The sequence below is a fragment of the Bos indicus x Bos taurus genome, chromosome 5 (assembly GCF_003369695.1).
Source record: "Bos indicus x Bos taurus breed Angus x Brahman F1 hybrid chromosome 5, Bos_hybrid_MaternalHap_v2.0, whole genome shotgun sequence".
NCBI lineage: Eukaryota > Metazoa > Chordata > Mammalia > Artiodactyla > Bovidae > Bos > Bos indicus x Bos taurus.
Window position 1 is genome coordinate 93,378,110 of NC_040080.1, and position 27,961 is coordinate 93,406,070.

Sequence of the window (27,961 nt, forward strand, 5' to 3'; positions counted from 1 at the left end):
TTGACCCACACTCCATCCTGAGCACTTACTGTGACCTTCAGACCTCTGCTCTGGGTGCTGAGGTGAAAGGCATCCCAAAGGGAGGAAAGCGGAGTTTGAGAGTCTCAGTCTGCAAGAAAGAGCCTAGTTAGATCTCAGCCTTGGAAGCACACAGCTCTGCACACCTAGGCTGAAGGCATGGGGAAGAGGGAAGAGCAGTGCTGGGGAGGCAGGTGGGACTGGGCTGTTCAGGGCTGTGCTGAGACTACGTGGCAGCACCAAGCTGGCAGTGGAGTATAACCAGGGGAAATCTGTAGAGGTGATGTAGGAGGGTGCATGGGGGAATTTGGGAAGGGAGCAGTGGATGTGAGAGGCTGGCAGAGTATTGGGCTTCTGTGCAATATAACCTGCAAAATCACTTTACCCAAACTTTATTTAAAAGCCACACTGAGATCCTGCAGGGAGCGCGGCCATCTCTTTCCCATCCCAACTTTCCATAGAACTTTCCGTCTTATTCAAGAGCAACAAGTAGAGTCAGGAGAAAAGCCCTAGCCAGAGACGTGTGCTGGGCAAAATAAATAGTGATAAGGACAGAGGGACAGGATGGAGCACACTACCCCGGGGTCAGAGCTGGAAGCAGGAGGCCCTAGAGCCTCCTAGAGTAGAGGAGAGCTGCCCCTCCCCACTGCCCCAGCACCCTCCTCCCTGCCTGCCCAATCTGCGTCACTGTCTCTGGGCTACTGGAAGACACTGCTTCCTAAATGTCCTAGGGTCCTGGGGTAGCCCTGCAGGGAGGGGGCTGGGAGTAACTTTTTTTTTTTTCATTTACCGAAAAGTTCAGGAAGCTCTTGCTGACATTCTTGCTTGGGGGCCCAGAATTTAAACTTAGTCACTGCCCAGAGCCCTTGTTTTAGGAAAGAATGAGATGGCCAGTGTTGCATAACCCAGAGCTGTGTGGGTGGGGGTTGCAGAAGGAAACGGTCCTTCTTCCTCCCTCTAGGAAGGAAGGCTCAGCTAGGAGTTCTGGGGATGGGCAGGGCACTGCCTGGGGAAGGGAGGCCACGGGTGGGGGAGGTGGAGTGGACAGACCAATGGAGTGAAAGCCCCAGAGAGCAGGCTGACCCGAAACACTCAGCCCCATCACTGTCCAACCCTCCTTGGCATAGAACAGCTTGAATAATCCAGAAAACCCAATGGATGATACTGGGTGGGGATGGAGTGGGGGCCAGATTCTGGGAAAGGAGAGGAATGGAGGGGTGGGCTGACTTGGATGAAGGACAGAGGTTGGTTGAGGTCTGCTCTTTGGCCACCGTCCCTTAGAGCAGCCAGAGTGTGGGTTCCTCTACCTCCCCACCCCAACCCCCCATAATTTCAGCTGGTCAGTCACCCATCCCTACCTCCCAGGTGTTCAGCCAGCTCTCCTATTGCCACACTGCCGCCTCGCTGCCTCCCCCACCACGCCCCACAATCCTTCCAGGCTCTTATGGCCCCAGTATAGTCCTCGGATTTCTGACAGTTCATCCAAGGCGTGCTCCCCCGCTTTTCCAACATCCTACTCAAGGCTGGCCCCATCTCCTGCCTTCCCCTCAGTCCCGTTTCAGGGAAACTTTCTCTTGTTCCTCCCTCAGCTTTGCTCTTCCTCTCCTCGCCCTCGGTTTACTCTCCCCCATCAGCAGTCGGTTCTCCCAAAACCCGACTTCTCCGTCGTCTCCGCCTTTTCTCTCTTTTCTTCGCCCGCATCCCCCTCCCGACCTCCACACCACCCCTTCTTCGTCCACTTAAGTCCGCCATCTTCTCCCTCCCCACCGGAATCCCTGGGTCTCCTTCACCCGCCACACACACCCCCGAACTGGCTTTCAGATTTCCCCCTCATCCCAACTCCGGTCCTCTCCTGCTTCCACCACTTCCCACCCTCCAGGGCCTCCAGCCAGCTGTCCAGCTCCCAAATTCCGGGCGAGATTCCCGGGAACAAAGCAAGAAAAATCAGAGTAATTTGGGAAGAAAACAGAAACTGGGAAGGGAGGAGGTAGAGAAGAGTGGGGAGGACCCAGGTGGAGGGGGGGCCTCTCCAGTCCCACCCAGTTTAGGGAATGCCCCTGCCTTCTCCACACGCCCCCCCTTCACCTGGCTCTTAAAGGGCCCGGCCCCTGCCGGCGGCTACTTAAGGCAGAGGGGCGGCGGCGGGCAGCAGCTTCGCTACGACTGCTCTGGGAGGACTGGACGGGGCGAAAATCCTGACCATGACCCCCCACAGGCTGCTGCCGCCACTGCTGCTAACTTTGCTGCTCGCTGCCCGCCCAGGAGGCGCCTTGGCAAGGTGCCCAGGTTGCGGGCAGGGGGTGTCGGCGGGTTGTCCAGGGGGCTGCGCGGAGGAGGAGGATGGGGGGCCGGCGGCAGAAGGCTGTGCGGAAGCTGGGGGCTGTCTCAGGAGGGAGGGGCAGCAGTGCGGGGTCTACACTCCCAACTGCGCCCCAGGACTGCAGTGCCAGCCGCCGGAGAAAGAGGATTTGCCTTTGCGGGCTCTGCTGCAGGGCCGGGGCCGCTGCGGCCGGGCGCGCACGCCCTCGGGTGAGTCCGCCGCGCCCCGCCCCTGCCCCGCCCACGGGAGCCCCGCAATTCTGCAGACTGGGTCCCGAGGGATGAGCTCGGCCAGATGGACGCTTCCTTCTCCCTATCTCTGGCAGATTCCAAGCAGTGCCTGCTCCCCTCCTTGTCTTTTCTTCGCCCTGACACCCTGACTTTCCTTTCCCATCCTGAGCTCCGGGAGGGGGGTGGGAGGGGGGTATATGTTGGGGGGTGAAAGGGCAAGTGCGGGGAGCTCCTACAAGGCTGGAGTGAGGCTGCCGGCCCTAGGGGCGAAGCAGGGAGATGTCTGACCCGGCAACCTTTTTTGCCCCCTCAGCCTATTTTCTCTTGAGGGGAAAGGGAGAGTTGGAAGGGTTTAGGGACTTGCTGTATGCCACAGAAGCCCAGCTCCTTCAGCCCTAGACGCCCAAGCTGGAGAAAGCACCCAGACATTGTTCCCAGCTTCCACTTAGAAAAAGAGGGAAGAGAACTCCAGACTCTCAAACCCTGAACACACTGAGAAATATCTCCTTTTAATATCAGGGTGACCAAAGCACCTGAACGTAGAGTGAAAAATAGAAGATGGCTCAAATCCAGAGCTGTTTTAGACTAGACTAGGGTCAGAGGGTTGGCGCTGGCCCTCTCCCCCGCCCCCAGGGGGAGGGTTAGAGGTGGGAAAAGAAGGAATCTGCCAAATCAGGGTTATGATTTAAAGCTTTTCAGAACCCTCCACCCACCTCACCGCACCCTAAGCCAGAGAGGAGAATAGAAGGCTGAGTCATTGAGTGGGTGGGACAGAAGTGAGTCAGAACCTGAAAGATGGGGGGCAGCAGGGAGATGCGGAGAGCAGGAAATGTAAAACGGCCCCCACCCCAAGGGCATCTGAGCGCTTCCATGGGAAGGGATGGGAAATCAACTTTCAGTTTCTTTCAGTCCCAAATGCCTGGGTCCAAGCTGCTTGGGGTTCTCCTGGAAAGTGGTGGTCTGGGTGGGTCAGAGGAGGCAGCTGGCAGCATGGTCATGGTAGGATACTGAATAGAGAGAATGAGAGGCAAGATCTAAGAAGTGTGGAGGAAGAAAGATCAGATTTGGGGTTGCAGAAGAAATGGTTCTTGGGTTTTGAGATGGGAGCAACTGTCTAGGCTTGAGGTCTGGGGGCTGAGCAGAGCTTGTCTTTGTGCGTGGAGAGGGAGAGACGTCACTTCAGGGCTCATAATATTTCATTTCTAGCTGGGGCAAATTCCAAGCAGCGCCAACTCTCCTCCGTGTCTTTTTTTCACCCCGACACTCTGACTTTCCCTTCTCATCCTGAGCTCTCCCCAAGCCCCCCAGTACCGTGCGTGAAACTTTTTTCAGAGAAGGGAGCAGCCCGCAGGTTGGAACCTTTCATTTCTGCACCTTTACAGTCTGCTCTCCTTCCACCTCCTGGTTAAGGGCTGAATTGCACAGGTTCCTGGGACCGCGGGAGTTGAGCTTGGCTGAGCCTCAGGGGACCAAAAGGCCCCCATTGCAGTGCCCCTAAATTAACTGTGTCTCCGGCCTGGGAGGGCTAGGCTGAGTCACATTAGGGTCACAGGGAGGACACACATTCCACTTGGGTCCCTGCTGACCCGCTCGCATCGTCGTTTCTCTTCTGCCCCATCTCCCTGGCTTGGTGCGCCCCCTGCTGGCCTCCTGTGGAACAACCAGGCCTTTTTACCCAAAGCCCCAAGGCTCTCTGTCAATGCTTGTACGGTATTGATTTTCGCTTTCCAAAGCACTTGTCTTTTATAAGCCTTAAAACTAGCCTGGGGATATTATCATGAAAGGTAATATCACCATTGTTCAGAGAAGGAAACCTAGGCCTTGAGAAGGTAACAGTGGAGCCAGACTCTAAGCCCCATCACTGCTCTGAAAACCCCGCTCCTTTCCACTTGACTCTGTTTGACATCTGGTTGATTTCCGGGCTCTTCTTCCACCATTCCTCTTGCGGCTGTAGGAGAGAATCCCAAGGAGAGTAAGCCCCAAGCAGGGACCGCTCGCTCGCAGGACGTGAACCGCAGAGACCAACAGAGGAACTCGGGGACCTCTACCACTCCTTCCCGGTCCAATTCTGGGGGCGTACAAGACACTGAGATGGTGAGTTTGGGGCTGGCAGGGTGCAGAAGGGGTGGGGAGCCCTGGAGATTCTCCTCTGAGACCACTCCCTTGGGCTTGCCAAAGTCTCCCATCCCAGTCCTGGGAGCCTGGCTGGTGGGCCCAGCAGGCTCTGCAGCGGAGCTGTCCCTCCCCCCAAGGGTCCCTGCCGCAAACATCTGGACTCCGTGCTGCAGCAACTCCAGACCGAGGTCTTCCGCGGGGCTCACACCCTCTACGTGCCTAATTGTGACCATAGGGGCTTCTACCGGAAGCGGCAGGTGAGGCCATTCCTCCCCTCCCTTGGCCCATAGTACAAGATGATTGGGTTTTACAGAGTTGGGGATTTACAGAGTTGTATAAATGAGACGCTGCCCTTCCTTTAGGGCTCTCCTAGCTTTAGGGCCACACATAGAGAATAGCCGACCGCAGCTGTGGGAGGGGTTAGATTATCTAAGTGAAACTGAAAGTCGCTCAGTCCTGTCTGACCCTTTGTGACCCCCATGGACTGTATAGCCTGCTAGGCTCCTCTGTCCATGGGATTCTCCATGCCAGAATACTGGAGTGGGTAGCCGTTCCCTTCTCCTAGGGATCTTCCCAACCCAGGGATCGAACCCAGGTCTTCTGCGCTGCAGGCGGGTTCTTTACCATCTGAGCCACCAGGGAAGCTCTTAGATTATCTAAGGAACATCTAACTCTGAGAGAGGTTCACATAAGCATCAAAATCACCCTGCCATGAACATCAGTGGCAGACCCCCGCCCGCAGAGCCTGAGAATTTGCATTCTAATGTGGCCCCTAGTGATCCTGTTGGTTCAGAAACCACACTTTGAGAACCATGGCTCTAGCCTAGAAGAACGGGCATGCTCTGGTGGGTGGAGAAGAGAAGCCACGGAAAGGAAGCCAGTGGGGCTCACTATCCTGAGAACACTCAGATGTCTCCACAGACTCAGACTCAAGAATCCACAGCCCGTTCCCAACCCCGGGGCCCCTCCCATCTCTCCTGCTGGAGCCTCGAGGCACCTCTGATCCCTGTGCCTCTCTCCCCAGTGCCGCTCCTCCCAGGGGCAGCGCCGAGGTCCTTGCTGGTGTGTGGATCGCATGGGCCAGCCCCTGCCCGGGTCTTCAGAAGGCGGCGATGGAAGCTCCCTCTGCCCCACCGGCAGCAGCGGCTAAGCCTGGGCTGGGGGCTGCAGGGCCACTGGCAGGAGCATGGGGCCGTCCTCTTGGTTATTTGTTGAGTGATGGGTAACTACACGTTCAGGCCCTGCCCCGCTGTCCCCCTCACCCCTGGGGCCTCACATGTGGAAAGATTGTTGGTGTCGGCTTGGGGTGTTAATAAAGCTGTGTTGGGGGATCTCTGGTTTATGTCTCTGTGTTCACCTCTCACATTTATGGAGTCACTGGCCCTTCTTTCTACCTCCGCCCAGCACCCCCATAGAAGCTCTCTTGTGGACTGCCCTCAGTCCTTCCTGCCACACTCGGAATGACAGAGACAGCCACTGGTAGAGGTTTCACAGCCTCAAGCCTCACCCAACTGCCCACCAGGGAGTGGGAAGCAGAAGATGGGGGTGGGGAGACGTTGAGGCCTTGGCAGGCCTTGGTCTGAAGTTTTGACCTTGTTTCTACCATTGATCTTTGGACATAAAAGGAGAGGAAGCGTTAATAGTTAATCCCCACCAGGAGCTCAACAAAGAAAAACTCTTACCCTTCTGTTACTTCATATTAAAAAGGGAAGGGAATTAGTATTTATTGTGTTCTTGCCATGGGCCATGCCCTGGACCATGTGCTTTTACCTGGACTACTTCATTTTGTGCTTACCTTGTGAGATAGGGACTTTTGAACCTGTTTTTCAGAGGAGGAAACTTCAGCTTAAACTATTTGGGTCCTTTGCCTGAAATTCCACAGCCAGCAAATGATCGTGGAAGGATTGAAATCTGGTTCTTCCATACATGATAGTGCTGGGCATCCCCAGGTGCTGAATAAGTTTTTGTTTTGTCTCCTTTCTGCTTACCTGCTAACCCAAGCAGGTGTAGGGAAGAGCTGGTGTCCAGAGCCCCCAGCCCCCAGCTCCCCGGAGGGGCCACAGCCCCGCAGTTGTCACAGGTACCCACCTCATAGAATAGTCATCACGTGCACACAAAGCTGTGTTGACAAGGTTCTTTCACACACCTTATGGTCTCAGGGAGCTGAGTGCCCTGATACCTGAAGATGTTGCTGACTCCTCCCCAACCTTCAGCCTACTGAGCAGGTGAAGCAGCCATACCAGGTGATAAGCCTCAGAGGAGCAAAGTCCCCCTCCCCATGACGTGTATGGGTGCAGAACCCCCATTTTTGTGGGAGAGAGCTGGGCATCTGGATGGTGGCCGAGGGTGTTTGTTGGTGGGGGTGGGGTGGGGTAGGGGAATCTCTTGTGACAGCCAACAAAGCAGAGCCTATAGCTGAGATGGTTCTGCCTTCTGGATGGGGATAGGGGATCAAATAACCTATAACCCCTCCTCCTGAAAGGACTTTAGTCTTTGGTGCTGTCAGAGGTACCGAGATAAGCGCTCAGCCAGGCAAGCTTGCAGGAAAGGAGAAAACACTGATCAGCTGCCACTGCCGGGTCAAGACTCACATCATGGAGCCAAGGGCGGCCCAAGTGCAGAGAAGAGAAAGGCTAGGAAGACAGCAGGAGGACCGGCCCTCCAGAGAAGGGGAACCCCACTCTGGGGGTGCAGAATGTCCAGGTGGCGTTGGAGGTGGGGTTACGCTGGCGAGAGGGGGCTCCTGCTATCTACCTTCAATCCTTCCTGCAGACCCCAGCCTCTGCCTCCTAACTCCCCAGCTGGGGAAATAAGGAGAAACGGGCTATTCAGTGCCTTCCCTTGTCTTTCTGACTCTTTTTCACTCCAGTCGGTGATTAAAGTAGCTTCTTGTTCCCTGGGTACCCTGTTTCCAGTAATGTCATCAGGCTCCCCGGTTGCCAATGATCTACTCACCCCCTGCAAAAATACCCTCCTTCTGATTACCCCCAGCCCTCTCCCCCTCCCTACCCCGGCCATGGTACTAGACATTGACTGGTTGTGGGGAGGGGAGGCTGTTGAGCACACAGAAAGCGAACTTGCTGGACAGAGAAAGCCTCTGGGTCTGCACTAGACAGCAAAACCCTAACTCCTTTTCCCAGGAAACGCGGAGGTGCACAGAGGCCCAGATTTGGTGCAATGGACCCAGCATATGCAGGTGAGGGATGTCGGAGGTCAAACGGACGGTCCGGGAGTGGAGGGAGCAAGGGGTGAGGACTGGTTTGGTGATAAAGAGAATTTGTTCTTGGGTTCAAACCTCTCAGATCAGGGTAGCTGCTGCTGCTGCTGCTAAGTCACTTCAGTCGTGTCAGACTCTGTGCGACCCCATAGACGGCAGCCCACCAGGCTCCCCCGTCCCTGGGATTCTCCAGGCAAGAACACTGGAGTGGGTTGCCATTTCCTTCTCCAATGCATGAAAGTGAAAAGTGAAAGTGAAGTCGTTCAGTCGTGTCCGTCTCTTGGCGACCCCATGGATTGCAGCCTAACAGGCTCCTCCGCCCATGGGATTTTCCAAGCAAGAGTATTGGAGTTGGGTGCCATTGCCTTCTCTGAGATTAGGGTAGAGCTAAGGGTTAAGACGGAGGAGTTTGAAGCACAGGTCATCAGGGGAGGGACCCAAAGTCTGCTGGTAAACAGTCTTCTGTTAGCAGGACTGGAGGTCAGGAGAGGAAAGGCTGGGGTCAGGGAGGAAAGAGTAGGAGCAGAGATGACAAGGTGGTTGGGGGTCAGATCCAGAGACTGAAATCCTCTTTCCTGCATCCTCACGGCTGCCCTGGGAAACCAGAGAGAGTTAAATTGCAGGAAAGGGGGACCTCTGGGCAGGAGCCATGCTTGTTCTTCTGTCCATCTTGGGCCCTTAGCAGTGTGCCTGGCATGGAGGAAGGCTCGGGAAGTGTTTGGTGAATGGGAGGAAGGCTGACTGGATGAAGGGACTGTGCACCCTGCCCTGCTTTGTCCTGCAGGCTGTAAAGACACAGTTGCTGGAGCAAGCGCAGGGCCAGCTGATGGAGCTGCTGGATCAGGCCATGTGGGAGGCAGTTCAAGCTTACCCACTGCAAGACAGACCAGTGCCCTCCGTCCCTCCAGACTCCTTGCGCAAGTAAGAGTCTCAGGAGCCGGGGGCTGGGGAGCGGCTGTGTAGCCTCCTCCATCATAAGGACTATGAGCCACAGATGGTATCTCCCGGGCCCTTTTCCAGCATGGATGTAACTTGGACTTCAGTCTTCCCTCATCGCCTCTGTCTTCCTGACATTGACCACTGGGCTTTGCTCTCCATTGGCCATGAGCTTTTCACCTCGTCCTGCCTGCTGGCCCTAACCCTGACCTTCCCCTACTACTGCCCTTGGCTCCCAAGTAGTGACCTCCTGCAAAGCCCTACGCTCTGCTTATAGCCTTCTGCCTTTGGTTCCTAACCCAGAACAACTGTCTCAATTCAGGACCCGGGAGCCGTCCCTGGGGAAACGAAAAGTTTTCATCATCCGCAAGTCCCTGCTTGAGTAAGTCAGGGGTGAAGACAGAGGATGGGGAAAAAAGAAAGAGCTTTGTCTGGGGATCCAGGACACCTCATTTGTCATCCTCAGGCTCTAGGTGGTTTGGGAGAGGATGTGGAGATGGTTTCTAAGGTTCTGTTTCTCCTTTTGCCCTGGGCGTAATCGTGGAAGAAAGGCCACCAGGATGAGAGTTGTCTGGGCTGGAAGGGCTTTGGACAGAAGTCCCAGCCGTACCACAGCCTGTCCCTTCAAGTTCCCAGTCGCTAGGCCCCATCCCCACTGTGTGCAGTGCCTGCGCTGGTCTGCACCACCTCAAGGACTCTCCCACTGACATTCAGGGCCCTGTCCTTCCAGCGAGCTGATGGAGGTGCCGCACTTCCGCACCATCTACCATATGTTTGTCGCCGGCCTGTGTGTCTTCATCATCAGCACCCTGGCCATCGACCTCATTGATGAGGGCAGGTAGGCACCCCTCCCTCTCATAGGCCCGCAGACCAGATCAGAGCACCCGGGCTCCTAGAACTCCACCCACCACTGGGGCCCCACAGAGCAAGTGCATTTGATTATTAGACACACATCAACATTGCTTCCAACCACCTTCCTACCCCCAAAGCCCTCTTAGATTTCCCTGCACAGCCTTGGATGGCCTTTGGTCTGTTTACCCAGGATCAGTCCCCTGGGGACACTAGGCCCCCACTCACATCCTCTGGAACCCTTGTCCTGAGGCAGACATGCGTGTACACGCACTCGTAAGTGTGGTTCCCACCTCACTGCTCTCACACACTCCATTCCAAGACAGTGCTTTCAGTTCAAGCAACCTCCAGTGAGTCCCCGAAGTACCAGCCCTGGGGGCCAGAGGATGGGCCATGCCTCTGTCTGTGAGGCATTCCCAATCTTGTGGGGAAGACAGATGTATGCACACAAGAGCCCAGGTTTCCCTACAAAACCCCTTCCCTCTCTGGGATGAGCCTTAGGGGACTGTGGACCCTTGGGGGTTTGGATTTGCATAATCCCGCCTCACCCTCCAGATAGCTTGCTGCTGCTAAGTTGCTTCAGTCGTGTCCGACTCTGTGCGACCCCATAGACGGCAGCCCACCAGGCTTCCCCATCCCTGGGATTCTCCAGGCAAGAACACTGAAGTGGTTTGCCATTTCCTTGTCCAATGCATGAAAGTGAAAAGTGAAAGTGAAGTCGCTCAGTCGTGTCCGACTCTTCGCTAGATAGCTTAGGAAGCAGTAAAAGGAAAAGGACCAAAGATTTGCAGGTTCAGCAACAGCACTTCCTTTTGATAAAATTGTTGTCAATCCTTATAATTAAGGATCAACTCTCAGTAAATTTTCAAATATATGCAGAGTGACTCCTCCACCATCCCCTCTATCCCAGATCACTCCCCAGAGGTAACATATTTAACAGTTGTTAAGAGTTTCTCTCCAGGGCATTTTCCATGCCTCCACTTCCAGATGTAAGAACCAAGGGGATGTATTGGAGGGGGGAAGGGAGGGGCTTACATTACTAAGATACTTACTGTACCTTTTGCTTCCTTTTCACTCCCTAAAGACCCACCTTAGAGATCTTTCCATGTTGCTCCATTGATTTTAATGGCTGCAAAGTCTGAAAGTGCCAGCTTTTGATCATTTAGTTCTTTACTAATGGATTTATAAATCGCTTCTAATTTACCATTACAAGCCATGCATCCTTTTTCGGCCACACTGTATGGCTTACTGGATCTTAGTTCCCCAACCAGGGATTGAAGCCGAGCCACCGCAGTGAAAGCGCGGAGTTCTAACCACTGGATCTCCAGGGATTTCCCAAACTATATACAATATATATATTATATTATATATTATATATATATATATATATATATAATATAATATATATATAATTTTACACCGATATATAATGTTGACAATTTTATTTGGTTTTGGCCGTGCTGGGTCTTCTTTGCTGCATCCAGTTGTGGGGAGCAGGGGCTACTCTAGCTTGGTGCAAGGGCTTCTCATTGCGGCGGCTTCTCCCGCTGCAGAGCACGGGCTCAAGGCCCGAGAGCTTCAGTACTTGCAGCAGGTGGGCTCAGTAGTTTGTCTTCCAAGAGCTCTGACTGCAGAGGAAGGGGACAAGGATGGGCCTCACGCTTGTCTACTTTGTTGCCTTCCCCACTCGCAGGCTGATGATGGAGTTCGATCTACTGACCTTCAGCTTCGGACAGCTGCCCTTGGCTCTGGTGACGTGGGTCCCCATGTTCCTGTCCACTCTGCTGGTGCCCTACCAGGCCCTGCGGCTGTGGGAGAGGCCCCAGTCTGGAGGGGCCTGGACCCTGCGGGTGGGCCTGGGCTGCTTGCTGCTGGCTGCCCACACCGTGGTGCTTGGCATCCTCCCAGTCCACGTGGCAGTGGAGTATCAGCTCCCGCCAGCCTCCCGCTGTGTCCTAGTCTTTGAGCAGGTAGGTGGTGGGCAGGACCAATGGTGGGGTGGGGCCCCTGGGAGAGAGGGCAGTGGATACTGTATTGGTGGGGGCGGAGCTAATTATCAGGGGCAGAGTCCTTTGCGAGAGATTTGAGCCAACCAGCAGTCTCCAAACAAATGTAAACAAATGGACACTGCTATGCAAATATAATCATATAATCGAAGGGAGTTGGCCGACTACAGGCTCTGCCCTTTCTGGTACTCCTTTACCCTAGATTCATCCCATCAGCCATCTGTGTTAGGCTATAAGACTGTCCAACAAAAAGATCAAAGTATGGGCTTTGACCATACAAAGTTTACAGTCTGCCCCTCTGCCTGTGTAAACGTGAACACAGAGAGGTTAAGTGATCTGTGCAAAGTCCCACAGCACCTTAACCTCTTTTCTATTCCGCCTCAGGTCAGGCTCCTGATGAAAAGCTACTCCTTCCTGAGAGAGACGGGACCTGGGACACTTTGGGCCAGAGGAGGTGAGGCCTTCAGCGGGCGCTGCTGTGAACTCAGTCCTCTTGGTTGGTTGAGTGAAGCCAGCAGGTGCAAGAGCCTCATAAAAGCTCCAACTTTCTAAGCCCATCTTGCCCACAGGGCACACCTCCAGCCGCCAACTGGGCTCTCTGGGCCTTAGTCAATCGGCGTTCTCTTAGGTCCCACTTCTGAGAGGCTGCTCTACTGCCCAGGACTTCTGGCTCATCCTTATTTAGACCCAGGGTATGAGAGCCTTATATGAGAAAGTCAAACCAGAAGGAGAAAGAATCGGGTGGTGGGACTTGTGGGTGCCAAATGAAGCTCTGGCCACAGTAGGTCTTGTGCCAGAAAAGGAGGGGGATACCTGGAACAGAAGCAAAAGGAGGCTGTTGAAAGGCAGGTTCAACTCCTGCCCAGCTTCACCTCCTCCCCCCACCTTCAGATCCCCTATCCAGGTGCTGACCCACCCTACACCTCTATCCTCTCCAGCTCTATTCACCAGTCGCACTGCCCTTCCCTGGCACCCCGCCCACCTGTGTCCTCTCTCCCTTCCCTCTTCACTGACAGCCCCCTCTTACTCCTCCTCAGGTGAGGGGATCCGGGCCCCCAGTTTCTCCAGCTACCTCTATTTCCTCTTCTGCCCCACACTCATCTATAGGGAAACTTACCCCAGGTAAGAGCCTGCACCCCCTTCCCCACGTGCCCAGGCCCACCAGGGACCCAGCCCTTCTATTCTCCTCTCCCTGAGGTGTTTAGTCTCAACCCAGACACTGGCCACTTTCTCAGGAAGCACCTCACAGTAAAGATGGGAATAAGGGACAGATATGTTACCCCTTCTTCTTGCCCCAGCCCATGGTGATGCAAGGGTGACTGACTGTCCTGGTTTGCCCAGGACTGCCCCAGTTTGCCCAGCATTGCTCCAGTTTTAGCACTGAAATTCCTATGTCCTGGGAAACCCCCCAGTCTGGAGCAAACTTAGTGGGCGCTTAAGCTAAAATTCCACTTGTCATCTTTGTTAAGGAAGATCCAAAGTGTTCTAGATCCCCACCTCCACAGGTAATCCTCCCAGGCCTCAGCAATTGAGGGAGCTGTGGATAGAGGGCCCCGGATGCTATGCCTGCAGGGCAGGAACAAGACAAAATGATGAGAAACATACTGTCTCCATTCCATTGCTGCAACAGGACACCCAACGTCAGGTGGAATTATGTGGCCAAGAACTTTGCCCAGGTCAGCAGACAGAGTCGAAGCGTGGAGTACCTGTGACTCATGGTGGCTGAGGGGGCATTTCTGGGAGCAAAGTAGGGGAGGCCTGGGAAGAGGTCAAAGGGTTGTGCAAAGAGAAGGGAAGGCAGATGCTGGGCCAGAGTCCAGTTCCAGAGGAAGGGGGCAGTTGCCAGTGTCTTCTCTCAAAGTTATGTGTCCTCTGCCCCTCTCCAGGCCCTGGGCTGCGTGCTCTACGCCTGTTTCATCCTGGGCCGCCTCTGTGTTCCTGTCTTTGCCAACATGAGCCAGGAGCCCTTCAGCACCCGTGCCCTGGTACTGTCCATCATGCATGCCACCTTGCCAGGTATCCCCACTGGAGGCAGAGCTGCGGAAGGCTGCACCCTGGAGAAGGCTTAGCAGGGGGCTCCTCTCTCCTCTCACTCTTAGTTTCAACACCTTCTCCCTCTGACATCTGCCCGCTCCTGTGGGTGCTCACTGTCAGAGTCTCACTTCAGACTGGGGCTTCCCTGGTGGCTCAGCGGTAAAGAATCTGCCTGCCAGTGCAGCAGACACAGGTTCGATCCCTGGGTCGAAAAGATCCCCTGGAGAAGGACATAGCAACTTACTCCGGTATTCTTGCCTGGAGAATTCCATGGACAGAGGAGCCTGGCGGACTACAGTCCATGTGGTCGCAAAGAGTTGAACACAACTTAGCGACTAAACAGTGGCAGCACTTCAGATTGCTGTCCTCTCCCCAGCCTCTCCCAACAGGCAGAGGTTTTAACATTCATCTCTGTGTTCCAACATCAGGCATAGGCTTCATAAGCAAATGGACTGAATGAATGAATGCATAAATTAGTGAATGATTAATAAGTGATTGGTAGGTTGCTGGGTGAGGGCTTCCTGGGAGGACCCTGGAGGTTCATGGGGGACCAGGGAGACCAGTCTGACGTGCAGCCCCTTGTCTTCACTCCCCAGGCATTTTTATGCTGCTGCTCATCTTCTTTGCCTTCCTTCACTGTTGGCTCAACGCCTTCGCGGAGATGCTACGATTTGGAGACAGAATGTTCTATCGGGTGGGGCCTGGACCGGGGCCACCTGGGAGCTGGATGCAGGGAGAGCTAGGGAAGGACGTAGGGGAGGATGGTGGCTATGTTGGTTCTCACCTTGATACCAAACCAGGTGCATTGGCCCAATTCTAAGTCAAACACTGAGACACTGAGATTTACAGCAGAGAAACGGTTTCTTCAACAAGTAAGGAGAAGTGAGAACAATCTCAGATTTGCTTCCCCAAAGGCCAAGGGCTTGAGATATTTATAGGATAAAGAAGCAAGGAGACCTTAGGCTCGGGAAAAGTGATTGGAGGTAGAGAAAGGGTGAGGTAATCGGTGTTCTGCACAGGTGTATCTGAGTTACATGCTTCTTCATGGGATGCATGTTAAGAATGGAGACACTTGGCATGATCTGAGGGTGGAGTGTTTGGCTCTCTGATATCAAAAAGTCATTCATCCAACAGCTTTACAGGCCCAGTTTTAGGGTCAGTGGTCCTAGCCAGTCTTAGCCCACTTGAACTAGACAGGAGCCAACTTCAAGTTCCTGGAAAATGTATGCCTCCTGTTGCTATAGTGACCCATACATCAGTGGTGTTATCTGTATGGGGATGGGTAAGGAGTCAAAAAAAAGAATAAAATAAGGCTTTGTCAGTGAAGGCAGGTTACAGCAGAAGAATTTTTAACAAACTGTTCCCTTACCTGCTATTCTGTAAGACAAGCTCAAGAATTTCTGTTAGTCACCAGTTTCTGTTAACCCCAAGGGGCACGATTTCAACCTCAGCTGTGCTGTCCGTCTCCCACAGTGAGAAATGTGCTCCTCTGGGTATGCTTATAATGTCACCCGTCCACCTCCTGACCAGCCAGGGCTCACTGCTTTTGTGGGGATGGTACTTTGGAATCTTCTCCTGAGAGTAGACAGGGAGCGTAAGGGCCCCAGGGCCTGAGGAGGGAGTTAGGCGGATGCTTGCTGTCTCTCTCCTGCGGGGAGCCAGCCCTTGCAGAGAACACAGCCAGGGAGTGGGGAGCAAGGAGGGGCAGCTGGGAGCTGGGCAGAGACGGGGCCCTGATGATCACCTCCTCCCCTGCCCTGACCCCATCCCACCCCACCCCCAGGACTGGTGGAACTCAACATCCTTCTCCAACTACTACCGCACATGGAACGTGGTGGTCCATGACTGGCTGTACAGCTACGTGTATCAAGATGGGCTTTGGGTACGGGCTCAGCTCCCACAGTTAACAGAACCTCTCTGGGACAGCCGCTCTTTCCCTTTCTATGCACATTCCATTTTTTCTAGACCTAAGGGCCCCTTTGACTTTCACCTCCCTCATTCTACCCAACCCAGTAGGCAGAAAGAAAGTCCTTCTTATGATCTGACTTCCTTCCTTCCTTGTCCTCAACTACACTTCCTCCACAGGGCATGTCTCCCCTCCTTAGCCTTCTAAGGAACATGCATATAGCAATTTTCAGTTACCAAGAATTTTCCCATACTGTATAATCTGAAATGTAAGCCTGAGAAGTAAGTATTATTATATCCCCCTTTTGAAAGTGGCCTCTAAGGCCCAGTAGACTAAATATAATGCTTTTAAGAAAGATATGTCAGCCTTTCTGATCCCAAAGCCCATATTCTTTCCACCATACTGCATACCCTCTGGCTTCCTTAAGGAGGGGTTCTTTGCAGAGAGGGCTTAGGGAGACTCACTGTACCCTCCTCCCCCGACCCCTGCCAGCTCCTTGGTGGCCGGGCCCGAGGCGCGGCCATGCTGGGCGTGTTTCTGGTCTCAGCAGTGGTCCATGAGTACATCTTCTGCTTCGTCCTGGGATTCTTCTACCCCGTCATGCTGCTGCTCTTCCTTGTCTTTGGAGGTGAGCTTGGCCTCTGTATGCCCTTGTAGAGACATCCCGAGGGAAGAGTCTTGGAGATTCCAGACTGATGGGAGAGGCCACGTACCCAAGACCGAAGGGGGTGTGCATGCCTCTTGGGGGAAGGCATAGTGCTGTCTGTGAGAGTTGCAGGGGGGCAGGGGACTTGGAAGCTGGAAGGAGGTAGCATTGGGAGGCAGCACAGGGGTATCCTGGAGGGGAGTACAGTAAGAAAACACTTCTGGCTGGAGAGGAGCATCTGCGCAGGGCACACATAGAGGGAGACAAAGGGGAGAAAACTGGTGTGGGTTGGGAGGTTCAGTAAGGGAGCCAGGATAGTGAAGTGTATGTAACTGAGGAATCCTGAGGAATGCCTGAGACCTCCTTGTGTGCCTGGAGTTGGGCTCAAGATCTTCCTGAGTCTTCCTGTTCCAACTCTTCCCTGTGCCCTGAGATAAGAAGGCAGCCAGGAAGATAAATTACAGGTATCTGGAGCTGAGCTGACCACCCTTCCTCCTGCATCAGGGCCACTGAACTTCACAATGCACGACCGGCGCACGGGCCCAGCGTGGAACGTGCTCATGTGGACCTTGCTCTTCCTGGGCCAGGGCATCCAAGTCAGCCTGTACTGCCAGGAGTGGTATGCACGGCGCCACTGCCCCCTGCCCCAGGTAAGCGGCCATGACCCCCCACCCTGCCCACTCAGCTCCTCACCCAGGAGGACACGCCTCCTCTCCCCAACAGCCAGCCCCCTATTGCTGCCCAGTTCAACAGCCATGGTCAGGGGCCCGTGTCTTAGATGCATAGGGTAAGCCCTGGAAGGGATCTTATTCATAACTCACTTTTCTCTGGCACAGACAACCTTCTGGGGGCTGGTGACACCTCGATCTTGGTCCTGCCATACCTAAATGCCAGGGTACTGTCACTGCGCAGATAACACCACCAAGTTCTTCTCTGCCTGCAAAGTCTGAGACCAAGGCTCCTCTCTGTATTCTCAGACCGAGCTCTGAGTCAAGGGGGCCTGCCATGCCTGACCCCACCAGGGAACTCCAGGGACTGAGATCTGTGGACCTGTGAGCATAGACTCAGAATGGTGATGACTCTTGAGCCCCCATCCCTGTGGACTGGGCAGAGGGCCCCCTCTCACTCCATGGCTGTTCAGACTGGCAGAGACATGAAGGATCTTACAGATTTGGTGAATGTGGCTTGACTTAAAGCAAGCTGAGGTATCAAGGTCTGAGAAGGATTTGTTTCTTTGTACTCTTTCCAATACAATAATAAACTGTATGTATCACTTTTTATTCATTCATTCACTTGTTGAAGACCCATTTTTTTTGGCCACGCCACACAGCATGTGGGTTCTTAGTTCCCTGACCAGGGATCCAACCCACACTCCTTGCATTGGAAGCACAGAGTCTTAACCACTGGACCACCGAGGAAGTCCCTTGAAGATCCACTTTTAAAAACTTTTTACAATTGAAGTATAAGTTGATTTACAATGTTGTGTTAATTTTTGCTGTACAACAAAGTGATTTCTTTTTATATGTGTGTGTGTGTGTGTGTGTGCACGCCCAAAACTCAAATTATATTCTTTTCCATTGGGGTTTATCCCAGGACATTGAGTATAGTTCCCTGTTGTTTATTCATTCTATATATAATATAGCAGTACCTGTTGTTTATTCATTCTATATATAATAGTTCATATCTCCAACTCCCAGTCCATCCCTCCCCAATCCATCCACCTCCTGGGCAATCACAAGGCTGTTCTCTATGTGATGACCCATTTTTTAAAAAAACTTTTATTTTATACTGGAGTATAGCCTATTGTGATAGTTTCAGGTGGACAACAGAGCAGCTCAGCTATACATGTGCATGTATCCAACTCCCCTCCCATCTAAGGTTGCTGTATGGCATTGAGCAGAGTTCTCTGTAATAGGTCCTTGTTGATTATCCATCTTAAATATAGCATTGTGTACATGGTGCCCAAACCAGTCAATTCTAAAGGAAATCAACCCTGAATATTCATTGGATGGACTGATGCTAAAGCTGAAGCTCCAATACTTTGGTCACCTGATGTGAAGAGCCAACTCACTGGAAAAGACCCTGATGCTGGGAAAAATTGAGGGCAGAAGACGGAGGTAACAGAGGATGAGATGATTGGATGGCATCACCAACTCAATGGACATGAGTTTGAGCAAACTCCAGGAGATAGTGAAGGACAGGGAAGCCTGGAGCGCTGCAGTCCGTGGGGTCAGAAAGAGTCACACATGACTTAGCAACTGAACAACATGTTGACGACCCACTTTTGACAGGCATGATTGAAGAGCGTGCCTGCAAGGCAGGACTTTGTGATGGGAGGGGCTGAGGGGCTGAGTGACATCCTCCCTTATCTTTTCTCTGCCACCCCAATCCGCCCCAAACTCAAGTCACTCCTTCTTCTACCTCTACTCCTTCAGATCACATTTCCACAACCCTTTAATCCTTCTAATCCCGGCAACCTCCAGCACGTTTTCAGAGAGCACATAGCTGGCCTCCTTTCCTTCAGAGGACCCAGGAGAAGAACCTCCTATACAGACCTTAGCCAAATCTTTTAACTTCACGAGCTTCAGCTTCCACAACTATAAAATGGACATTTAGGGAGTTCCTTGGTAGTCTAATGGTTAGGGTTTGATGCTTTCACTGCTGTGATTTTCATTGCATTTGACTTTGCAATTGTAGTTCAATTTCTGAACTTTCTATTGTGTTCCATTTATTTATTTGGTCTTTCTTTATACCAGCACCACACTTTCATGATTACTGTAGCTTCATAATGTCTTGAAAACAGGTGGTGTAAGTCATTCAACCTTCTTCTTTTTCAGTCATTTTGCCTATTTGAAGTCCTTTGAATTTTCGTTATAAACTTTAGAATCAGCTTATAAGTTTCTTTCAAAAAAAGAAAGAAAAGTCTGCTGGGATTTTGATTAGAATTACACATTATAGCTGTAGACCAATTTGGATAAAATTGACATTTAACAAAACTAAGTTTTCCCATCTGTTGATATACTATATCTCTCCATTTATTGAGGTCTTCTCTAGTTTATGGCAGTAACATTTTGTAGTTTTTAGTGCACAGGATTTGCACATTTTGTAAGAATCTCCCCTAAGTATTTCATGTTTTAATGATATTTTTAATTACAGTTTCTGATTGTTAATTGCTAGTACAGTGAAGTCAGCTCTTTTTCCGGCTGCCCTGGGTCTTCATTGCAGAGGATGGGCTTTCTCTAGTCGCAGTGAGCAGGGGTGCTCTCTCATGGTGCACGGGCTTCCCTTGCTGTGGAGCAGAGGCTCTGCGGCACACAGGCTCAGTAGTCATGGCACAGGGCCTCAGTTGCCCCCCCACCCAGCTGTGGGAATCTAAACTCCCCGACTAGAGATCAAATCTGTGTCCCCTGCCTTGGCAGGTGGATTCTTAACCGGTGGACCACCAGGGAAGTCCCAATCAACTGATTTTTGTGTATTATCCTTGTATCTTTAAACCTTGTTGAATGTACTAATTATTTTTAGGAGTTGCTTACTTTTGAAGACTCCAGAGGATTTTCTACAGAGATGGTCATGTCACCAGCAAATAAAGATAATTGTATTCCTTCCTTTCCAATGTTAATGCCTTGTATTTCTTTTTCTCGCCTTATTGCACTACCTAGACCCTCCAGCGTTGGAGAGAAGTAATCATAGTAGACATCTTTGCCTTGATCTCAGGGACAAGCATTCAGATTTTCACATTAATGTTAGCTGTAGGTTTTTCATGGATGCCCTTTATGAAGTTTAGAAAGTTTCTTTCTGTTTCTAGTTTGCTAAAAATTTTTCTTTCTTTTTTTCTTACCAGAAATGGATGTTTAGGAAATTCCCTGGAAGTCCAGTAGTTAGGACTCAGTGCTTTCACTGCTGTGGCCTCGGGTTCAATCCCTCCTGGTCAGGGAACCAGGATTCTGCAAGCCATGTATCATGGCCAAAATATAAAATAAAAATAAATGGATGCTTAATTTTGTCAAATGCTTTTTCTGCATCTACTGAGATGATTATATATTTTTTCCTTTTTTAAACTTTCAGTATGTAAATTACATTGAGTTAACATTCTGGAATAAATCCTACATAGTGATGTCACATTTTAAAATGTATCATTTGTTTCTATTTACTAAATTTTAAAAATAATTCTGCATCTCTGTTCTCAGAGGCTCAATTCAGTTCAGTTCAGTCGCTCAGTTCAGTTCAGTCGCTCAGTCGTGTCCAACTCTTTGCAACCCCATGAATCGAAGCACGCCAGGCCTCCCTGTCCATCACCAACTCCCGGAGTTCACTCAGACTCACGTCCATTGAGTCAGTGATGCCATCCAGCCATCTCATCCTCTGTTGTCCCCTTCTCCTCCTGCCCCCAATCCCTCCCAGCATCAGAGTCTTTTCCAATGAGTCAACTCTTCGCAGGAGGTGGCCAAAGTACTGGAGTTTCAGCTTTAGCATCATTCCTTCCAAAGAACACCCAGGACTGATCTCCTTTAGGATGGACTGGTTGGATCTCCTTGCAGTCCAAGGGACTCTCAAGAATCTTCTCCAACACCACAGTTCAAAAGCATCAATTCTTCAGCACTCAGCTTTCTTCATAGTCCAACTCTCACATCCATACATGACCACTGGAAAAACCATAGCCTTGACTAGATGGACCTTTGTTGGCAAAGTAATGTCTCTGCTTTCGAATATGCTGTCTAGGTTGGTCATAACTTTCCTTCCAAGGAGTAAGTGTCTTTTAATTTCATGGCTGCAAGAATTGATGCTTTTGAACTGTGGTGTTGGAGAAGACTCTTGAGAGTCCCTTGGACTGCAAGGAGATCCAACCAGTCCATCCTAAAGGAGATCAGTCCTGGGTGTTCATTGGAAGGACTGATGCTAAAGCTGAAACTCCAGTACTTTGGCCACCTTCTGCGAAGAGTTGACTCATTGGAAAAGACTCTGGTGCTGGAAGGGATTGGGGGCAGGAGGAGAAGGGGACGACAGAGGATGAGATGGCTGGATGGCATCACTGACTCAATGGACGTGAGTCTGAATGAACTCCGGGAGTTGGTGATGGACAGGGAGGCCTGGCATGCTGCGATTCATGGGGTCGCAAAGAGTCAGACATGACTGAGCAATTGAAATGAACTGAACTGAACTGAATCACCATCTGCAGTTATTTTGGAGCCCAGAAAAATAAAGTCTGACACTGTTTCCACTGTTTCCCCATCTATTTCCCATGAAGTGATGGGACCGGATGCCATGATCTTTGTTTTCTGAATGTTGAGCTTTAAGCCAACTTTTTCACTCTCCACTTTCACTTTCATCAAGAGGCTTTTGAGTTCCTCTTCACTTTCTGCCATAAAGGTAGTGTCATCTGCATATCTGAGGTTATTGACATTTCTCCCGGCAATCTTGATTCCAGCTTGTGTTTCTTCCAGTCCAGCGTTTCTCATGATATACTCTGCATATAAGTTAAATAAGCAGGGTGACAATATACAGCCTTGACATACTCCTTTTCCTATTTGGAACCAGTCTGTTGTTCCATGTCCAGTTCTAACTGTTGCTTCCTGACCTGCATACAGATTTCTCAAGAGGCAGGTCAGGTGGTCTGGTATTCCCATCTCTTTCAGAATTTTCCACAGTTTATTGTGATCCACACAGTCAAAGGCTTTGGCATATTCAATAAAGCAGAAATAGATGTTTTTCTGGAACTCTCTTGCTTTTTCCATGATCCAGCGGATGTTGGCAATTTGATCTCTGGTTCCTCTGCCTTTTCGAAAACCAGCTTGAACATCTGGAAGTTCATGGTTCATGTATTGCTGAAGCCTGGCTTGGAGAATTTGGAGCATTACTTTACTAGCGTGTGAGATGAGTGCAATTGTGCGGTATTTTGAGCACTCTTTGGCATTGCCTTTCTTTGGGATTGGAATGAAAACTGACTTTTTCCAGTCCTGTGGCCACTGCTGAGTCCTCCAAATCTGCTGGCATATTGAGTGTACCACTTTCACAGCATCATCTTTCAGGATTTGAAATAGCTCAGCTGGAATTCCATCACCTCCACTAGCTTTATTCATAGCTATTGATCTGTAATTTTCTTGTAACTCCTTTATTTTGATTTTAGTGCAATTCTGGCCTCAGAATTAGTTGGGAAATACTCCCTTCACTGATTTTCTGAGTTTGTGTAGAAGTGCCATTTAAAAAAATTAAATGTATGGTAGAGTTCAGCAGTAAAGTCACCTGAGACCAGAGTTTTCTTTGGAAAAAGGTTTTCAAAGTTCAAGTTCTTAAATATACTTAGGGTTTTTCAGGCTACCTATTTCCTCTTACCTGAGCTCTAGTAGTTTGTGACTTCCAAGGAAATTGTCCATTTCATCTGTATTGTCAAATTTATGGGCAAGATTCAGGACTTTCCTGGTGGTGCAGTGGTTAAGAATCTGCCATGCAATTTAGAGGACACCGGTTTGATCCTCGGTCAGGAAACAAGGATCCCAGGTGCTGTAGGGCAACTAAGCCAGTACGCAGAAACTGCTGGGCCTGGGTGCTGCAAGCCCGCCCACCACAGCTAGAGAGCCTGTGGGCCACAAGGGTGGCCCCCAGTGCTGCGACTGAGACCTGATGCAGCCAAATACATAAGGATCTTTTTTTAATTTATGAGCAAAATTTTATTTATAATATCCCTTCATTCTTTTCCATGTCTGTAACATTTGTGGTTACGTCCATTCTCGCATTTATTGTGGTTTTTTTTTTTTTGGCCATGCCAAGGGGCATGCAGGCATGTGGGATCTCTCCACCAGGGATCAAACCGATGCCCCCTGCATTGGGAGCATGGAGCCTTAACCACTGGACCACCAGGGAAGTTCTTTCATTTCTGATATTGGTAATGGGGTGTTCTCTCTTTTTTTTTTCCTTGATAATGTATGACTTCGGTTTATCAATTTTATTCATCTTCACACAAAAAAACATTTTTTGGGTGCATTGAGTTTCTCTATTGTTTTTCTGTTTCCAACTTCACTGATTTCTGCTATGATCTTTTTAACTCCCTTGTTTCTTACTTTGGGCTTAATTTTCTCTCCTTTCCAATATCTTAAGGCAAAAGCTGAGGTCTTCAAAATCTTTTCTTCTTTATAATATAGGTGTTTGGTGTGTAAATTTGTCTCCAAGCAGTGCTTTACGTGCCTCCCAAAAATCTGGATATGTTTCATTCAGTTCAAAATATTAATGCTTCATATTTTCACTTTTCATCTTTGGTCTGTGGGTGGTTTTGAAGTATGTGCCTTCATTTCCTAATATTTAGGGGACTTTCCAGATATCTGCTTTATTTTTTAAAAATATATCTTAATGTTTATTTATTTTGGCTGTGCTGGTCTTTGTTGCTGCATGCAGGCTGTCTAGCTGTGGCGCAAGGGCTTCTCTTTGCACCGGCTTCTCTTGCTGCGGGGCACAGGCTCCAGGGTGTGCAGGCTTCGGCAGTCGTGCCACATGGGCTCAGGAGCTCTGGTGTACGGGCTTAGTCATTCCGTGGCATGTGGGATCTTCCCGGACCAGGGATCAAACCCATTTCCCCCACATTGCAAGGCAGATTCTTAACCACTGTACCACCAGGGGAGTCCCTCTGTTTTATATTTCGAATTTAAATCATTTTTATCAGAGAACATGCTTTGTTTGATCGGCATTGTTTTAAACTTACTGATGCTAGCAAACTAATGCTCAAAATTCTCCAAGCCAGGCTTCAGCAATACGTGAACCGTGAACTTCCCGATGTTCAAGCTGGTTTTCGAAAAGGCAGAGGAACCAGAGATCAAATTGCCAACATCCGCTGGATCAGGGAAAAAGCAAGAGAGTTCCAGAAAAACATCTATTTCTGCTTTATTGAATATGCCAAAGCTTTTGACTGTGTGGATCACAATAAACTGTGGAAAATTCTGAAAGAGATGGGAATACCAGACCACCTGATCTGCCTCTTGAGAAATCTGTATGCAGGTCAGGAAGCAACAGTTAGAACTGGACATGGAACAACAGACTGGTTCCAAATAGGAAAAGGAGTACGTCAAGGCTGTATATTGTCACCCTGCTTATTTAACTTATATGCAGAGTATATCATGAGAAACGCTGGACTGGAAGAAACACAAGCTGGAATCAAGATTGCCGGGAGAAATGCCAATAACCTCAGATATGCAGATGACACCACCCTTATGGCAGAAAGTGAAGAAGAACTAAAAAGCCTCTTGATGAAAGTGAAAGTGGAGAGTGAAAAAGTTGGCTTAAAGCTCAACATTCAGAAAACGAAGATCATGGCATCTGGTCCCATCACTTCATGGGAAATAGATGGGGAAACAGTGGAAGCAATGGCTGACTTTATTTTTCTGGGCTCCAAAATCACTGCAGATGGTGACTGCAGCCATGAAATTAAAAGACGCTTACTCCTTGGAAGGAAAGTTATGACCAACCTAGATAGCATATTCAAAAGCAGAGACATTACTTTGCCAACAAAGGTCCGTCTAGTCAAGGCTATGGTTTTTCCAGTGGTCATGTATGGATGTGAGAGTTGGACTGTGAAGAAGGCTGAGTGCTGAAGAATTGATGCTTTTGAACTGTGGTGTTGGAGAAGATTCTTGAGAGTCCCTTGGACTGCAAGAAGATCCAACCAGTCCATTCTGAAGGAGATCAGCCCTGGGATTTCTTTGGAAGGAATGATGCTAAAGCTGAAACTGCAGTACTTTGGCCACCTCACGCAAAGAGTTGACTCATTGGAAAAGACTCTGATGCTGGGAGGGATTAGGGGCAGGAGGAGAAGGGGACGACAGAGGATGAGATGGCTGGATGGCATCACTGACTCAATGGACGTGAGTCTGAGTGAACTCCGGGAGTTGGTGATGGACAGGGAGGCCTGGCGTGCTGCAATTCATGGGGTCTCAAAGAGTTGGACACGACTGAGCGACTGAACTGAACTGAACTGAGACTTGTTTTACTGTCCAGAATGTGGTCTATCTTGTAAATGTCTAGTGGGCACTTGGAAACAATATGTTGTTGGGTGGAGTATCTATAAATATCAATTAGGTCAAATTATTTATTGGTATTGTTCAATTTTTTATGTCCTTACTGACTTTTCAAATGTTCTATCAATTACTGAAAGAGAGATAATAATTGTGGATTTTTATATTTGGTTTTAGTTTCACATATTTTTGAAGCTCTTTTAAAAGTAATTTTTAAATTGTTACACAATTTTTAAAGGTTAGTTTCCATTTACAGTTATTACAAAACATTGGCTGTATTCCTCACGTTGTACAATCCATCCTTGAGCATACCTTACACCCGAGAGTCTGTGCCTCCCGCTCCCCCACCCCTAGCCTGACCTTCCACCTTCACTGGTAACCGCTATTAACTGTTGTATCTGTGAGTCTGAGAAGCTCTTTTTGAAACTGCATAAACATTAGGTTACGCCCTTTTAATGAACTGACCTCTTTATCATTATAAAACAGCCGTTTTTGTCCCTTGTGAAATACTTGGCTTTGAAATCTATCTCATCTAATATTATTATAATCACATGCCTTTCTTCCAATTAGTGTTAGCATGCTATATCTTCTTCCATCATTCTATTTTTTCCATCATTCTATTTTTAATGTATTTGTTTCTTTAAAACGGGTTTCTTGTAAGTAGAATATAGTTGGGCTTGCTTTTTTAATCACATGTAATAATATTTGCCTTTAAATTGCAATGCTTAAACCATTTACACTCATTTTATTATTATCTACTTATTTATGGTTGCACTGGGTCTTCGCTGCTGCCTGTGGGCTTTCTGCAGTTGCGGTGCACAGGCCTCTCACTGCCGTGGTTTCTCTTGCTGCAGAGCACAGGCTCTGGCGAGCATGAGCTTAGTCGTTGTGGCATACAGGCTTTACTTGCTTCATGGCATGTGGAATCTTCCCAGACTAGGCCCTGAACCTATGGTCCCTGCATTGGCAGGCTAATTCCTACCTACTGTACCCTCAGGGAAGTCCTTAAACAATTTACACTTAATATGATTATTGATGTGGTTTAAATCTACCATCTTACTATTGTTTTCTATCTGTCCCATCTGTTCTTTGTTCCCTTTTGCCTCTTCTCTGTGTTCTTCTGAATTAATTATGATTCCACAAGTGGAATGAATGGCACATTTGATTTCATCTCTTTTTTCTTTTTTTGGCTACACTGGCCTCATTCAGGGTCTTCATTCTTCTACCAGTAATCGAACCTGCACCCCCTGCATTGCAAGCATGAAGTTCTGGCCACTGGACCACCAGGGAAGTCCCAGATTTTATTCTATTTTATTGTTCTTCAATCTTTCTATGCTTTTGCTGTTTTGAGCAAGTCGTTATTCATTGTATTTCCTCTCCTTCCTTGCTATTTTGAAAGTTCTATTAATACTATACTTCTCCATTCCTTTGATAGTAATCTTCCTTTCCAGCATTGATAATCAAATATGTATTTCTTTACCATTATTTGAAAATATACTAATTATTTCTTTCATTAATGTGTTTTATTTCCTGTCACTTTCACTTCAATAAAAGAGACTTTTAGAATTCTTTTACTTACCTCTTTCACTCTGCTTCTGATTCCTAGGTTTTGCTGAAATAGTATATTTATGGTTCTAGATATAATTAGATGCCTATCAATCTCTATAAACATTTAATAGTATAATATTTTACCAGATTTGTTCTTTCTCCTTTTCATCTTCCCTTGTCTTTACTTCTCTGTTCTCTAACCAAAATTTTCTTGAGTATTTTCCCCAGGTGAGAAATGGAATTGATATACCCTCTGAATCCTTTATATCTCCATGTATCTTTCTTTTGCACTAACAGTTGAACGCTTCCTCAGCTGGGTATGAGATTCCGGGGTAGCCATCCTTTTCTCTCAATATATGTGCAACTGTTAGATTTCAGCGCTGCAGATGAAGAGTTCTGTGTCAATCTGATTCTTTTTGCTTTGTAGATAACTTGTTCTTTCTGTCTAGATACTTGAAAATGTCTTTCTTTAATCTTGGAATTCAGGAGTTCCAAGCATAGATGTCTCCCTTCTCTTTTTGTATCTTCCTGTGTGCCCTTTCAGTCGCAAGGCAGAACTTTCTTCGGGTCAGCAAAATATCCTATTTTTAAATTATTGCCTCTCCTTCTTTTATGCCTGTTTTTTTTTTTTTTGGAACTAATATATTTGAATGTTAGGATTACTGAGTCTATTCTCCAAGTCTCATATTTTCCTCATTATTTCCATTTCTTTGTATTACTGCTCTGTGCTTTGAAATATTTTTCCACTTGTTCTGCCAAGCCACTAATCGGAGTCCCGGCGGTGAACAGACTTCTTTCTTTCAATAAATATGCTGATTCTTGTTGTTGTTGTTGAAAATAATAGTTTTAGTTTCAGAAAGTAAATTTTTAGTACACTCCTTGAATCTTTTTAGCTGCTCCTAAAGTTTCCTTGAGTTGTCACATACCTCTTCAGTGGTTCCTGCGCTGTCTGGCGGGCAAGACCAGCTGTAATGATCTCATTCCTGTAGGGCCAAGGCCTTCTGAGTCATGCTCTTACAATATGCCCACCGTCCTGACCTCTGCCCCAGGGCTCTCCAGAGCTGCTCTCCAGGCTCCTGTGTGGTGAAAATGAGGAAACTCCTCACCTGTCTCCACACCAGGCCTTCCCCAGACTAATGC

At 49.3% G+C, this 27,961-nt stretch overlaps 2 protein-coding genes across 6 annotated transcripts; both read left to right on the top strand.

The window, feature by feature from the left end:
- The first annotated feature begins 1,959 nt into the window (after positions 1-1,959).
- IGFBP6 (insulin like growth factor binding protein 6) lies at positions 1,960-6,025 on the top strand. Of its 2 annotated transcripts, none has more exons than XM_027542978.1 (4): positions 1,960-2,547; positions 4,523-4,662; positions 4,747-4,940; positions 5,708-6,025. In XM_027542978.1, exons 1-4 carry the CDS (start codon positions 2,220-2,222, stop codon positions 5,907-5,909), a joined length of 864 nt encoding a protein of 287 aa, XP_027398779.1. In that variant the 5' UTR covers positions 1,960-2,219; the 3' UTR covers positions 5,910-6,025. The 2 variants fall into 2 exon arrangements, with proteins under 2 accessions (XP_027398779.1, XP_027398780.1); XM_027542979.1 differs by having other exon boundaries at positions 4,821-4,940.
- A 1,142-nt stretch (positions 6,026-7,167) lies between these two features.
- On the top strand, positions 7,168-17,565 carry SOAT2 (sterol O-acyltransferase 2). 4 transcript variants are annotated; one of them, XR_003511243.1, is made up of 15 exons: positions 7,168-7,398; positions 7,824-7,879; positions 8,685-8,821; positions 9,159-9,218; positions 9,567-9,674; positions 11,379-11,655; positions 12,076-12,145; positions 12,729-12,813; positions 13,322-13,367; positions 13,578-13,676; positions 14,322-14,419; positions 15,509-15,607; positions 16,124-16,259; positions 16,782-16,927; positions 17,114-17,565. XR_003511243.1 is itself a non-coding variant. In XM_027542980.1 (15 exons), exons 1-15 carry the CDS (start codon positions 7,278-7,280, stop codon positions 17,162-17,164), a joined length of 1,620 nt encoding a protein of 539 aa, XP_027398781.1. In that variant the 5' UTR covers positions 7,170-7,277; the 3' UTR covers positions 17,165-17,565. The 4 variants fall into 4 exon arrangements, 3 of the variants coding, with proteins under 3 accessions (XP_027398783.1, XP_027398781.1, XP_027398782.1); XM_027542980.1 differs by having other exon boundaries at positions 7,170-7,398; positions 13,578-13,707; XM_027542981.1 differs by having other exon boundaries at positions 7,170-7,386; positions 13,578-13,707.
- The last annotated feature ends 10,396 nt before the right edge of the window (positions 17,566-27,961 follow it).